Source organism: Hippoglossus stenolepis, chromosome 12 (genome assembly GCF_022539355.2).
Source record: "Hippoglossus stenolepis isolate QCI-W04-F060 chromosome 12, HSTE1.2, whole genome shotgun sequence".
NCBI lineage: Eukaryota > Metazoa > Chordata > Actinopteri > Pleuronectiformes > Pleuronectidae > Hippoglossus > Hippoglossus stenolepis.
This window is the reverse complement of record NC_061494.1, coordinates 20,927,874-20,941,895: the sequence shown is the minus strand read 5'-3', so window position 1 is coordinate 20,941,895 and position 14,022 is coordinate 20,927,874. Positions and strand designations below refer to the sequence as shown.

At 43.2% G+C, this 14,022-nt stretch overlaps 1 protein-coding gene across 2 annotated transcripts in view; it reads right to left on the bottom strand.

Annotated features, from left to right (window-relative positions):
* atrnl1a (attractin-like 1a) overlaps positions 1–14,022 on the bottom strand; it is a 176,279-nt gene that overhangs the window by 105,778 nt on the left and 56,479 nt on the right. For both annotated transcript variants that reach the window (XM_035173062.2, XM_035173063.2), the window contains 2 exons: positions 6,959–7,189; positions 6,702–6,839 (listed from right to left, as the gene is read on the bottom strand). In XM_035173062.2, coding sequence (XP_035028953.2) covers positions 6,702–6,839; positions 6,959–7,189 — 369 coding nt within the window. The remainder of the gene's footprint in view (positions 1–6,701; positions 6,840–6,958; positions 7,190–14,022) is intronic.

Here is a 14,022-nt window from a genome sequence, read left to right as displayed (position 1 = left end):
TGCTTCCTCCTCTTGTTTTCTGCCTGACAGGAGATTTATTTATCAGGTTTAAAAGCATCAGTGTGAGATCTGCAACCCACTCAGCCAACACCTGAGGATCATAGTTTAGGTTAAATGCTTTTTTAAAATGTCATCTTATTAGAGTCCTTTGTTTTAATTGGAAAGGTCAAATACAATGATGTGCTGCAGCATGAGAAATTGTCAATTTCATTAGTAATTACTTGGAGTCAGGTTGAAATTATGAAATCATAATTCGAGAATAAGATAGAATAAAATGATTCAAAATAGAGCGTAGCACCGAGCACCGAGCACCACTGCGTTCCCCACATCATGATCAATCACACGCTCATCTCCCTGAACATTATTTTAAATCTTCAATGTCACCTTCCACCTTCAGCTGACTCCTGCTGTTTCTTTGCGTCTGTGGGCAGTTTGCTCAGATAAGAGAGGACGGAGAATCTGACTGATTTTAATGAGGAGCAGAGGAGGAGGAGGGCTGAGGAGCAGAGGAGGAGGGCTGAGGAGCAGAGGAGCCGGGAAGTAAAGAGACGTAAGAAGTGAAATACATGTGAACGCACGCACTGATATTTGCATACAAAGGAGGGAAAAAGTGATTTTAATAACATCAAACAGTTCTGAGTTTCCCTCCATCAGCAGAATCTGGTCAGTGAACTGTCGACCTTAAAAAAAGGTTTTCAGTCTTTTTCTTACTGCACGTCGTTAATATAGGGCGGCACGGTGGTACAGTGGTTTGCCTCATAGCAAGAAAGTTCTGGGTTTGAACCTAAAGGCCGACCAGCACCTTTCAGTGTGAAGCATGTTCTCCTTGTGTCTATGTGGCTTTTCTATTGGTTCTCCAGCTTCCTCCAACTGTCCAAAGTAGGCGTAATTAATTGGTTAATTGGTTAATTGGTTAATTTAAATTGGCCATAGGTGTGAATGTGAGTGTTTGTTTGTCTCCATGTGTCGGTCCTGTGATACGCTATCTGTCCTGGGGGTGTCTCAGCAGACAACCATGATGTTTTAGTCCATTAAAACCTAAATAAAACCACATTTCTATACCTACAATGACAAAAAACATCTTTTAGAAAAATGTATTTTAAGTTGGGTCCATGTCCCATCTGCTGATAAATCTATCCAGACTATAATATGACAGAGGATTTGTTATTCTACTTTATTCAGCACCACACGTCGTGTCAGCACAAGAGCTTGTTTTATTAAATGTACGTTTAATGTCAGTTGGAGCTGTGAGCCGTGAATAAAAGCACCGAGTGTGAGAAAGAGCAGCTTCCCCCCGACGAGACTCGAGTCACAGCCGCAGAGACACTTCACTATTTGCTCTGACTGGAGATCAAAAAGGATTCAGAAGCCGTTTAAATCTTATTTACAGAAATGTTTGTGTGGCTTTGTGTGTGTGTGCGTGTGTGTGTGCGTGTGTGTGTGCGTGTGTGTGTGTGTGTGTGTGTGTGTGTGTGTGTGTGTGTGTGTGTGTGTGTCAGTAGGTTTGTGTGTATCAGTCTATGTGCGTCAATATGTTTGACCGTCAGACGAGGAACACTGGATACTGCTGAGAATGCTGGCTACCGTGCAATTCCGCCACAGGGCTCCACAGGTACATGGACACACACACCCACGTTTAAGTGCACAAGACTGAATCCCCACACACACACACACACACACACACACACACACACACGCACACACACACACACACACACACACACACACACACACACACACACACAACAGGTGAGAGAGTATGTGGCAGCGACGACTGATTGATTGAGACTCTGCAGGCAGCATCACTCCTCTGCTAAAGCTCAACAACAGCTGTCTGATCCATCTCACACACACACACACACACACACACACACACACACACACACACACACACACACACACACACACACACACACACAGACAGACACACACCCTGCTGTCCTGCCCGTCCCACTCTCTGCTGCTGGGTTGCCAGTTCCTCGCAGAGACGGCACTCACCATCTCTGCAGCTCCTGCACTCAACACAGATTTACAAACATCTCCCGCTGCTGCACACTGTGCAGAGACTGTTCATCAAGTCCCCGAGACCAGGGACAGGAGCAGAGAGGAGGAGAGACGGAGGAAAGAGAGAGGGAAGAGGGAAAAGAGGGAAACAACACACAATCTGCAGGCGCATGGTAGATCACATGACAACTTAATTTATTTTTCCTAAGTAATTCAAGATATTTTGGGACAACCTAACATTCAACCAGTGAACCTTTTTTACTGACATGTTTTATAAATCATTTTTTGAGACAACCCTGCCAAATTTGGAGAATTTCATTCACAGCCTTCAGTAGGGATGATGTTCATGAGAGGAGGGTTACATGTTGTTAACATGTTGTTACCCAGCAGACAAGTTGTCCTTGACCGGGGTGAAAACACTACTCACGTCTCCAGGTGGTGGATTTGTGGTTTTGTCTGTGACCTTAAACCTCAATGATGATTTCTTTCAAACCGCCTGGAGCTAAATGCAACTCGCATTATATCAATTCCAAACAATATGACACCATGATTAAAATACTATCAGTTTATAAATGGAATAATGGAATCTCCATGACAAGGGCGCCAAGATGGAGGCGATGAGTGTATCCTATATTTTTTGGGGGGTGACGAAAGTAGTCGTAACGAACTTAACCTCAAAGAAACTTAAACTGCACCAATATGGCAACGTTTCAGATTTCAAGATGGCAAAGTTGAATGATGGCGAGGAATAAAAATATGACGCATTTCAACACTAATTCATACATTTTCAATTCAGGAGAATCTGCCAAGTCAGTGGCGACCCCTAGTGGTGGACTTCAGTTTACAGGTCCGGTCTGGTGTTTGGTCGAACCCTGGCTAGTATCACCCGTAACTTTCACATGCTTCCAAACCTGTTTCCCACATAAATATAAGACCATTAAAAAAAAAATAGGTAAAATAATTCAAGCAAGAAAGTTAGAAATAAATAAAAGTAAAAGACAAAATATCTGTTCTGAGCTACAACTACAGATCGAGAAAAAACAATCCTCCACGATTCATATCAAACACTCGTCTCTCTCTCTGCTTTAACGACGTTATAACATTCAGCGATGACTACTCTTCTATTCTTTAATCATTTGATCTTGTTTTTTACTCATCTCAGTGAGAAACACTATAAATCCTGTGCAGCTCCACGAGAATCGCTCTCTGAACTGAGCCGACCTCTTTGAGGAATGACGAAACCTCGTAGCCGAGCGACAAAACGTCCTCAAGACCCGACAGCGACCTTTGACTCGTGTTTTTTGCGTCTCACACGAGCAGCATGACGGAGAGTCCTCGAAGACAAGCAGGGAGAGAGAGAGAGAGAGAGAGAGAGAGAGAGAGAGAGAGAGAGAGAGAGAGAGAGAGAGGAGGTGAAAAGAGAGAGAGAGAGAGGGTATCAGAGCGAGATGGAGTCAGGGAGCTACTGATGTGAATCATGCAAAATTTATGGAAGCAATAAAACTGTTGGGGGGGGGGGTGCTGCGGAGGAGCATTATATCTGAGAATCTGCGAAGCAAAAGATAACAAGCAGGAGGAGAAATAATACAAGCTAAAGTGTTGCCTGGAAGACAATTCACAGGGCAGCGTGCGTGTGACTGGTGCTGAGCCTGAGCCGAAAGATTATTGAGAGATGATTTCAAATGAAAGCAGATGAGAGGAATCGTGGTCAAAGCATTGGACCAGAAGAGAAGATTCAACACTCAGATCACTCGACTCTTTATTAACGATCAATTTCTAACTTGATATTTAACAAATTCAACATGTGTCAAAGGGGAATTCGGTTATTTTTCAACCTGGGACCCTACAAGTTCTTCTTTTCGCTAGTAGAAAAGTTAAAATAGTTATTCTGGATCTTTGCGAAGTGTCTGACAACATCACACGTCTTGCCTAATGACGAACCTTTAGTGGACACTTCATGGACTGTTACGCTGTTTGTTACGACGCTAGCAAGCAAAGCCGCCCCGAGCGGACGATCACGCCACCACAGCATCTGGGAAACGGCGTGTAGACGGCAAAGTAACGATTAAGAATTGCGTCTGATTGCGTGGAACGTTTTAATGCACCGTTACTCTCTTTTCCTGCAGCGTAACTGTTAACGTGCCCTTAAGCAAACATCGTGTTCTCTGACAAACAGACGTCCAACGTGTCTTCAGCCGCAGCTCTGAAGTTCGGTGTTTGATTTTCAGTCATGGTGTGTTCAGAGAAGAGGGTCACACACACACAAACACACACACACACACACACAACACACACACATTTGACAGGGTTAGTTAATCATCTGTCACGGGGACACAGGGACACGGGGACGGACAGACTCCCTCTCCTCTGTCTGTCCTCCGTCCCTTTCCCTCTATTCATCCCTCCTTCATCATATCTATCCAAGAGCAACTGATATTAACCTTGTACATCTCATCACACGCTTCCATCTCTTTTTCTTTCTCCATCTGCCCGTCTCTGTTTCCACCTCTCTCTCTCTCTCTCTCTCTCTCTCTCTCTCTCTCTCTCTCTCTCTCTGTTCGCCTCCCCCTTTCTCCCTCCCTCACCCCTCCATCTTCTTTACAACCCCTCTCTCCTCTCTCTGGTGGAGACAACACCGCGTCTCCATCATTCAGGCTCTAATCGGCTACACATCATCACCTCCCGGCTGTTTAGCTCAAGGTAAATCTAACGGTTCCTTTTATTAAGAGAAATACAGAGAGATGGAGGAGGAAAAGAAGATGAATGGACGGATGGAGGGATGGACAGAGAGAGGGGAACTAAAGACAGAGTTATTATGGACTGTAAGAGGGAATGACGGAGGAAGTGACAGAGAAATGAAGGGGTAGGTGTGAGGAGGTAAATGAAAGGAAAGACTATAAAAGAAGGGGTGAAAAAAGGAAAGGATATAGAGGAGAGGTAAGGAAAGGAAACAAAAAAAGGGAGAAGAGAGGAGAGGAAAGAAAAGGAAAGGAGAGGGAAGGGAAGACTATAAAGCAAGGGGTGAGAAAAGGAAAGGAGAGGAAAAGAAAGGACACAAAAGGGGAGAGGAAGGGAAAGGAAAGGAGGGTAGAGGAAACAAAAGTAGATTAGAGGAAAGGAAAGGAGAGAGATCATAACAAAGTGACAAGTGAAAAAAGGAGAAATGAAATGCAAAGAAAGAGGAGGAGCATCATGAGGCCGTCCTGTACGCAGGCGGCGAGCGACGTGCATCTATCAGAGAAGGAGACACCAGTCAGCTCTGGAAATAAGAAAATGATTAAGAGCGATTTAATGTCATATGCTGCCGTCAAGCTGAAATGCACATCTGTCACGGGGAGTCTGATGCTGCCGCACCTCCTCTCGCTCCATCCATTCATCCCTCCTTCCCTCTCTCCATCCCTCCCTCGCTCACTCCCTCCAGCAGTCACTCACTCATTCATCACCCCCCCGTCCCCCCTGTTATCTCCGGTCTCGGCCTCGTATCATGTACCCTCCTGCAGCTTCTGCTTCCGATTGTCTGATTTACACAAGATTATCTGTTGTCAACATTCAACTGTGGGATTTAAATATGAAACAAAAGAAAACAGGAAGAAGCTGCTGTCGGATTCAGAAACACGTGAAGCACGTGTGCAGCTCGGAGAGAATCTGAATAAATCTGCTTTTCATTCTGTTCTCCTTCACGTCTTCACACCACCATCCTGCTCAAACCACAGTTTGTGTTCCTGTTTCCTGTTCCACTTCTCTGCTGACCTCCATAAACTCTCAGAGAAACCAACACTGGGACCCAGAGCTTTTAAACGCTGCCCCCATCAGGTTGTTTGGGTTTATTACAATGTGGTGTTACTGATCTGTTTTTAATATTTATGTTTGTTTACAGGAATTCAGAGCAAGAACAGCAGATAATGAGTAAAATTAAAAACACAAGAAATATCTGTATCTCTATTTATAATTCTGAATTATTTTTAAACCTATTCAGACCTGAGCTGCCTGCTAAGAAAGTTAGAAAACAACTTTTTTTACAAAACGTAAGTTCTCAGCTTCTGAAGCAAAGCAGAAACATTTAGGAACTTAAATCTTCCATCAATCTATCGATCAATAGTTGCCTTCGCTGCAGAAATGGTGGATACAACAAGACGATTTATCATTATTTTCAGTTCAGCTAATTTAATCGACTGTTTATGTCTTTGCATTTGGAAGAAGCCAAAGGTTAAAATGGGTTTTGTTTCATGTTTCTGCTCCAGATGATGAGAAGTAAAGGGTTTAGTGACTAAAACAGAGTTTCCTCCCCCCAGGACCAGATATCAGGAGGGTCAGGAAGCACAGCACTGGGAACAAGGAGGCTCCAGTTTCATGCATTTCATTTTTCTTCTCTTTTCCTGCATTTCCTGTCTGTATTAATGTGTCCCTCTCAAATTAAGACAAAAGATGATGAAGAAGATCCTGTGCTTGTATCTGTGTGTGCAAAATCCTTCTGGTAACAAATCAGGGGACTGATAAAGATGTATGTTCAAGATGAGCATCAAACACAAGTATCAGGACAAGTAAAAGTATTTACGGCACCGAACGTCTTCAACGCTTTTAAGAAAACGACATTTAAGAGTTTAAAAACAGACAAATATTGTAGTCCTGACGTTTTGCTGATGGTGAAACCAGAGGATGAACAGCAGGTTCGATCCCTCGTCACCTTTTTCACTCACCGTTGCATTTCCCTCCGTTGATGGGGTCGCCGTAATAACCGGCCATGCAGTTCTGGCAGTGCGTCCCTGCCGTCAGGTTCCCACAGCGCTCACACACGCTGCCGTTCACACACCTGCTGTGACCGTTACACTGACACGCTGCAGGAAACACACACACACACACACACACACAGTTAAAGATGCATTCAGTGTATAATGTCCACCGAGCTACATTCACGGTATCAGAGTGACGTGACTCGTTGTCCAGGTTCACTCACCTGGACACTGGATGTAGGCCCAGTTAAAGCCTCTGTCCGACGTGCACAGACTCTGGTCCAGCACCATGTCCCTGTCTCGGGACCCGGCCCTGGAGCTGGAAGGCTTCAGGGGCCCCCGGTAGGATCCCTCCGTGCAGGCGCCCTTACCGGTGTTACTGGGGTCACCGCACCAACCGCACTCGGCGCTCTCCAGACAGTCGGCACACGTCCGCAGACCTGAACAGTTCTGAGCTGGAGGTCAAAGGTCGGAGAGAAAAGTGTTTATACGTTATTTGTATGTTCTTTTTAAATGTGACATATTTAGAGCATATTTCTATATTTTGAGCATCACGTGACCTTAAACCCTATTTTGCTGGAATGTTTATTTCTATCTGCATTTCTGTAAAGTTCCACACATACAGATTGAAAAAGACGCTTTAAATCATAAATCTGACCTTATTCTGTCCTTCACTCTGCACCAATGTTACTTAGAAACAACTTGAAGGAACATAGTGATGTAATCTACCTCCGCTGATACACGTCTCCTGGTTTTCTAACTTTGACCCTCAACATTTAGAGAGAAATTGGCTTTACTCTGTCACATGGAAAAACATTTGTATTCATCCGGGGGCTGTGACATTCAAGAAGGCGTCGCTGGGGCAAATTAAAAATGACACTTGGCTTTGGAGTGGCGTTCGGTGCTTGTAAAAGAAAACAGAAAGCTCGGCGCTGACGGTGTCTTTGTTGACGGGGAAACACTCGAGAGGTGACGGGAATAAGAAGTGTGTTTTTCAGGAGAGGCCGTCCTTTCAGAGTTCACAGCTCGTTTTCAAACCCCTCAGTTTGCTTTGCTCTCGTTCTCGACGTGATGAATTTTTCCGTCTACACAGTAATGGCGGGCGCACAGAGGCAGGGGGGCGGGTGGAAGACGCTCGGCGGGCATCTCGGCGTGTACACAAGAAAAACCGGGAGGTTGAGAGAAGTTATCCGAGGTGTTGTTTCCTCACAGCCCGGCGAGAGGATTCAAATGAAGCATCAAGTGAAATTAGCATTTCCACCAGAAGTTTGTCTCTTTTGAACACGAGTCATTTCCATAAGCCACAGATGTTCCTGCCGAACCCGTGTCTCTCTCTCCGTGTCCCTGCTGCTTGAAATACACCTCCTGTCCTCCGAGTGTGTGTTTGCGATCTTCCCCCCCGTTGCATTATTCAGCCGCAGCAATGCTGATTCATTTGTTCTCCCTCCCTCTTTATAATTACAAACTTCTGCGCTCCCGTTCTCAGATTCACTCTTTATCTCCTCGCCGCCACATTTTTATCCTGCTTCTCCTGGATCTCCCCCCCCACTAAGCCGCCTCGTATTCAGAGCTGCTTTCTTCACCATTATTTCCTCGCCTTCTTCATTTCCTGTCATTTTGATATAATTTCTTCTTCTTTTTTTTTTTTTACTTGAAGACACTTAAAATGAAATCACAAAGAAGTTAATTCTTCTACTTTCTCTGCGTCTCTTCCCTTTTTTACTTTCACCTTTTCCTCCCCTGACAGCTCCACTGGATCTTCACTGGAGTCACGAGTTCAAAGAGAAGCGGTTCAACAGAATATCCCTAATCCACACAGAGAGGCTTCTTCAGCTGGAAGACACATATTTACGGACCCAAGAGCAACTTTAATATCCAGTGAATACACCAGGCCTGTTTTTAAAATACGGTTCAAACCACAACAAAACATGTGATGCTTCTTGTAACTGCAACACAACCAAACCTTTTGATTTAACTTTATTATTTACAGTTTCCTGTCCCTGCAGACGCACCGAGCCAAACAAGCAGAGGGTTGTTTTCTCCCCAATGTGTGTGTGTGTGTGTGTGTGTGTGTGTGTGTGTGTGTGTGTGTGTGTGTGTGTGTGTGTGTGTGTGTGTGTGTGTGTGTGTGTGAGCTCATTACTTGGGAGTTTATCTCCAGTAGATCAACTTCTGGAGCTGATTAAAGGTAAATAAAATATGGTCCAAAATACAAATGTCAATCTGAAGCACAGTATGATGTCATAGGATCAGTGACCTCATGAAGTCAGAAAATGACGTCATACTTCGTTAAAAAAGCCTTTTTAAGGACCATTTGGTCCAAATGCAAAGCGAATGTTTTGCCGGATGAGATCACCAACAATACAAAGACGACTGACAACTTTGCACTCTAGCGAAAGATTCACACAAGTCGAGGCCAATCAGCGATGAGTTTTACCACAACTAGATTTTTTTACCTTTTCTCCTCCAATGCAGACTTTACCGAATGTAAAACAAAATCCTCAAAACCACATCTTCATGGTTGAGGACTTTCAAGAGCTGCCATCAAGAATCAGACTTAACACACGCACACACACACACACACACACACACACACACACACACACCAAGAGAACACACACACACACACACACACACACACACACACACACACACACACACACACACACACACACACACACACACACACAAGCCCAGGAGCCATTTGTGCCTCTCGACTTTGATTCATTTATAAAAACACGTCAGAATCTGTGGGAGCGAATGGATCAAAACGCTGCGTCTGAGCCACCTCGCCACAAAAATGACAAAATGGGCCTGAGGACGTAAAAAGCAGCTCAGAGAGACGACGTTGGACAAAAACAAATCCCTGCGTGGACGGAAAAAATGTTTCGTCCTTAGATGTTCGCTTACATAACTGTGGTTTGTGCAAATAATATAATTTACCTGACAGGTTCGCTCTGCATGTTCTATTTTCAGGAGCATTTCCGGATATCTGGCGTCCTCTTGTTCCTCATGGAGTTTAGAAACGTTTCCGTCGTCCTTGTGTCTGAAAGGTTTGAGTTAACAGGACCAACGTTTCAGCTGCACCTCGTTCGTTTACGTGATTTTAGCCGCAGGCGCTTTGTGGAGTAACTGTCCTGCTGGATGTTGCTTGTATTTCCCACGAGGGTTAAAAACGTACAATATTTCATGAGTGAAACCTGAACACGTGATGTAATCGTGCTCCAAAGATGAAACTGTCCATTTGTTCCTTCGTGAATATTTGTCAAGATAAAAATAGTGTCAGTGATTTATGCAATTACACCAGTTTAAATGCTTGTGTTCCTTCTGACTCACTCCGAGTGTGTGTGTGTGTGTGTGTGTGTGTGTGTGTGTGTGTGTGTGTGTGTGTGTGTGTGTGTGTGTGTGTTCGGCAGCAAAATGAAACTCTTTCCTGTACCTGACGACAGGCAGTGAGCAAAGAGGCAGAGCTGTAATGTAATTGCCATTTATTGCATTTCACTGCAATTAAATTATGAGTTGAGAGGCTGGTAAATTTAACAAAAAAGAACTCGACCCGACTCCGGAGGCATTTGAAGAAAGATGCTCTAAAGATGAAGAAGAAAATATTAAACCAGAAGTTTGCAAAGTTTTAACACTTATTTGGTAAAGAACTTGTTTATAAAGAAAACTAAATAATATGAGGTTGCATATACGTTGAGTTTTGAAGGATTTGGCTCATATGGTCCATAAATCCCACGAAAAGAAAAGATTATTGACATCAGCTGTAATTCATTTTAGTTTATCTGAAGGACAATGTGTGAAAAATGTAAAGTGAGGTCAGTATGTTAAGATATATATACGTTTTATTTAAATATATTAAAATTCATTCTATCTATTTACAACAATCTTATCAAATACAAGTCAAAATGTTGTGACTCTGAACCATGAATATCGAACATTAACGGCTTAATCTGGTGTGTTCTCTCCTTTTTTATTGTTTTATTTACACAAACTCTTTTCACGACATTTAAGGAATCGACCATTTTCTTTTTAATTCATATCTACCTCCAGATATATTTGGTTTCAGCATCGGCCCCAAAAATCCACATCAGTCAGACTCCAAACCTGACTAAATAAAATACATGTGTACAGATGAAATGAGGGTTGAAGAAACAACATGAACACGTCAGCTGACACGTCTTCTGAACGACTGAGGGGATCAACGTTGCAGCAAATCAAAAAAAAAAAATCTTGTTCCTGCTGAGGGGGAATTTTACATCTCATCACAAATTCTGTCAGCACAATCGTCTCGGTGCCACATTCAGTTCATCACACCAGGTTTGATATTTGGTGTCCCTGGGTAACGCGTATCATCGGGCTGTATCTGGTGTAATCCATTTGCTCCTACAGTGGTTGACAGTTAGCGTCGCTGGAGCCGGAGAAAAACACATCTGAGAGCCCACATACATAATACATCAAGTGTAGGAGCCGTAAGAGCTTCTCTCACGCTCCTCCGCGAGCACGAGGCCACCGAACAGCAGAGAGCACGTGGTGCAGACACAACACACACAACACACACACACACACACACATGTGCACGAACGCACACATGCACGCACACGATCACGCGTCTTGTGATGATTGCCTCAGAGAAAATAAGGCTATTTCTCTGTAGCTAAACCAATAACGTCTACAACAACATAACCATCATCTAGAGTTGGTGTGTAAGTGTCTGAGTGTGTGTGTGTCACTGTGTGGGTGTGTCTGTGTCTTTGAGTGTGTCTTTCTGAGTGTGTGTGTCTTTGTGTTTGTGTCAATGAATGTGTGTGACTTTGTGTGTGTCTTAGAGTGTGTATGTCTGTGTGTGTGTATCTCTGTGTGTGTATAAACACAACCCAAACAGTGAATGAGCAAAAAAAATAAAGAGTTTCCCTTTACTCTTATCTCATAAAATAATATTTAATCCCATCTTGATGTGGCAGAGACGTTTCTATTTCTATCTATGGTCCTTTTTAAGCTTTAGTTTGTGGTGACGTCGTCATGTTGAAATCTTTACCATCAATTTAAAGAGCCAACTTTTATTTTGGAGGATTTCTGGGTGATGAGTGGAGACATTTTGTATCAAAAACAGACGCAGATTTTAAGCTCATTCAACCAGAAAATCTTGAAACCTGCACAGTTTGAAATTAAAGCGGCACTATGTTACTTTTACTGAGCAACAGCGCCCCCTGCAGCCACGTCTGGTCATTATTTCTGTCGTTTTTTGAGCGATGAAGTGGTTTTTATGTCGAGAAAAATCAATGTGTTGAGAGAAGCCCTGAGAAACAGCGATGGTGAAAAGTAGGAGCAGGGATTTCTATCCTTGGAGGAACTGCATCATCGTTTCTAGTTTCAGCAGCTGAAGAACTCCAGAGTAGTGTGAACCGCAGGAGTTACCGTAGCGACAGTGAAACTAAACCTTTGTGGATCTAGCAGGATGCAGAGAGATCCGTCTTTCTGCATCTCCTCCATCCGCGGAACAAAGTTGAATCTACCAACAGAACAGATGCAGAACAAGTGTCTGAACGTGGGCGTCTGATTGTTGCTGCCGCTGAAACACACACTGACCTTATAAACTATGCAGAGCGTTGTTGAGCTGACCACATCTAGATATAAGTTTTAATTATATAACTTATTTACAGACGCTATTTCCGCTGCTGCCCTGCGATACGCCGGTGACCTCGTGTGCATCCCGCCTCTCGCCCAATGTCAGTCCCCCCCCCCCTAGCCCCTAGAGACGTGAAGCAGTATCTAATGAATGGATGGATATTGCTGCAGGTAACAGACCTTTAGGGATGAGATGCTCCAAATTGTCACTTAACCCGAATTAAGTCAATTCTAAAAAGAGAACAAAATAATGTGGCACAATAAAGTTGAACCGAAAATCAGCCTCCGTTTGAAACGGTTCCCTGAACTTCCAAACTTGAGAGTTCTGGGGCAAAGCTGAAAACTGAACCAATTATTTCAAGAGGTTGTGTTGTGGAGTGTTTAGTTCGCCTCCAGCTGACGTGGAAAATGGGGCTGATGCACAAAGCTTTGAGCCAAATTGATCTGCTAAAGAAATGACCCACTTCGAATCTGGTCCTCCGCTGTTTTTTCTTACTTTACATTTATAGTTTCTGTGTAAAACAGACGTCATGAAGCAGCGAGTCGAGCATGAAACAACACGCAAAGAGTGACGGACGTTAAAAGAGCAACGCGGCTCCGTCTCTGAGGATCAGACGATGTAACAATGTCATTTTTTACATTGTATGCAACACAGTGAACAGCAAAGGTAAAAAAGCAGCAGCACAAAAGCCGCCATGCGCCTGTCACCAAACAAACGATAAAAGAGAGAAGACGGAGGGAGGAAAGTTTCATTATGAGAACACTGGAGTGTGTGTGTGTGGTGTGTGTGTGTGTGTGTGTGTGTGTGTGTGTGTGTGTGTGTGTGTGTGTGTGTGTGTGTGTGTGTGTGTGTGTGTGTGTGTGCTGCCACCACTAAAGAATAATAATAACCAGTAACGAGACATAAAAAAGTTTCTTTAACTCCAGAAACAAGACGACAGTTCTACAAATTGACCACTCGTCTCACTTAAGAGAGAAAAATAAAGTTTTTCTGTAACTTACATTACCTCCACTTAAAAAAAAACTGCCACAAAAAACATGCTGCAACAAAGACAAGTTGGTTTCTATTATAATATATAAGACTTTTTCACTCATTTTTTTTATTTATATCTTTATGTTAGTGCTTTTCGTAGTAAGTTTTTTTAACCACAGAATATTTGGTGTAGGTTACCAATCACATTCACGTTCACCTTATTGTAAACTACTTGATAAAAGTGACGACAGCCTCCATCAACCAGTGCGGTCTTGAGATTTCATGTTCAAGACGCCATAAACAGGTTGACATTTGACCTTAAACTTTGACCTTTGCCCACACAAATCTAATCAGTTATTCTGAGTCTAAGTGAACATTCCTGCCAAATTTCAAAGGATTCTCTTGGTGTTCCTTAGACAACAGGTTCACAAGGCAAAATAAAACATGCTTGTTAGGTCACAGTGACCTTTGACCTCAGATCAGCTCATCCTTAAGTCCAAGTGAAGGTTTGCACCAAATTTGAAGAAATTCCCTCGAAGCCTTCTTCAAATATCATGTTCATAAGAATTACCAGATATACAATTATCAAATGAATTGTGTGGCACCAAAACTAAATATCCAAAACCTCATGTTTTCTGAATCAAATGGCTGATTGCACAATTTATTATAAAAGACTAATTGTGGAAA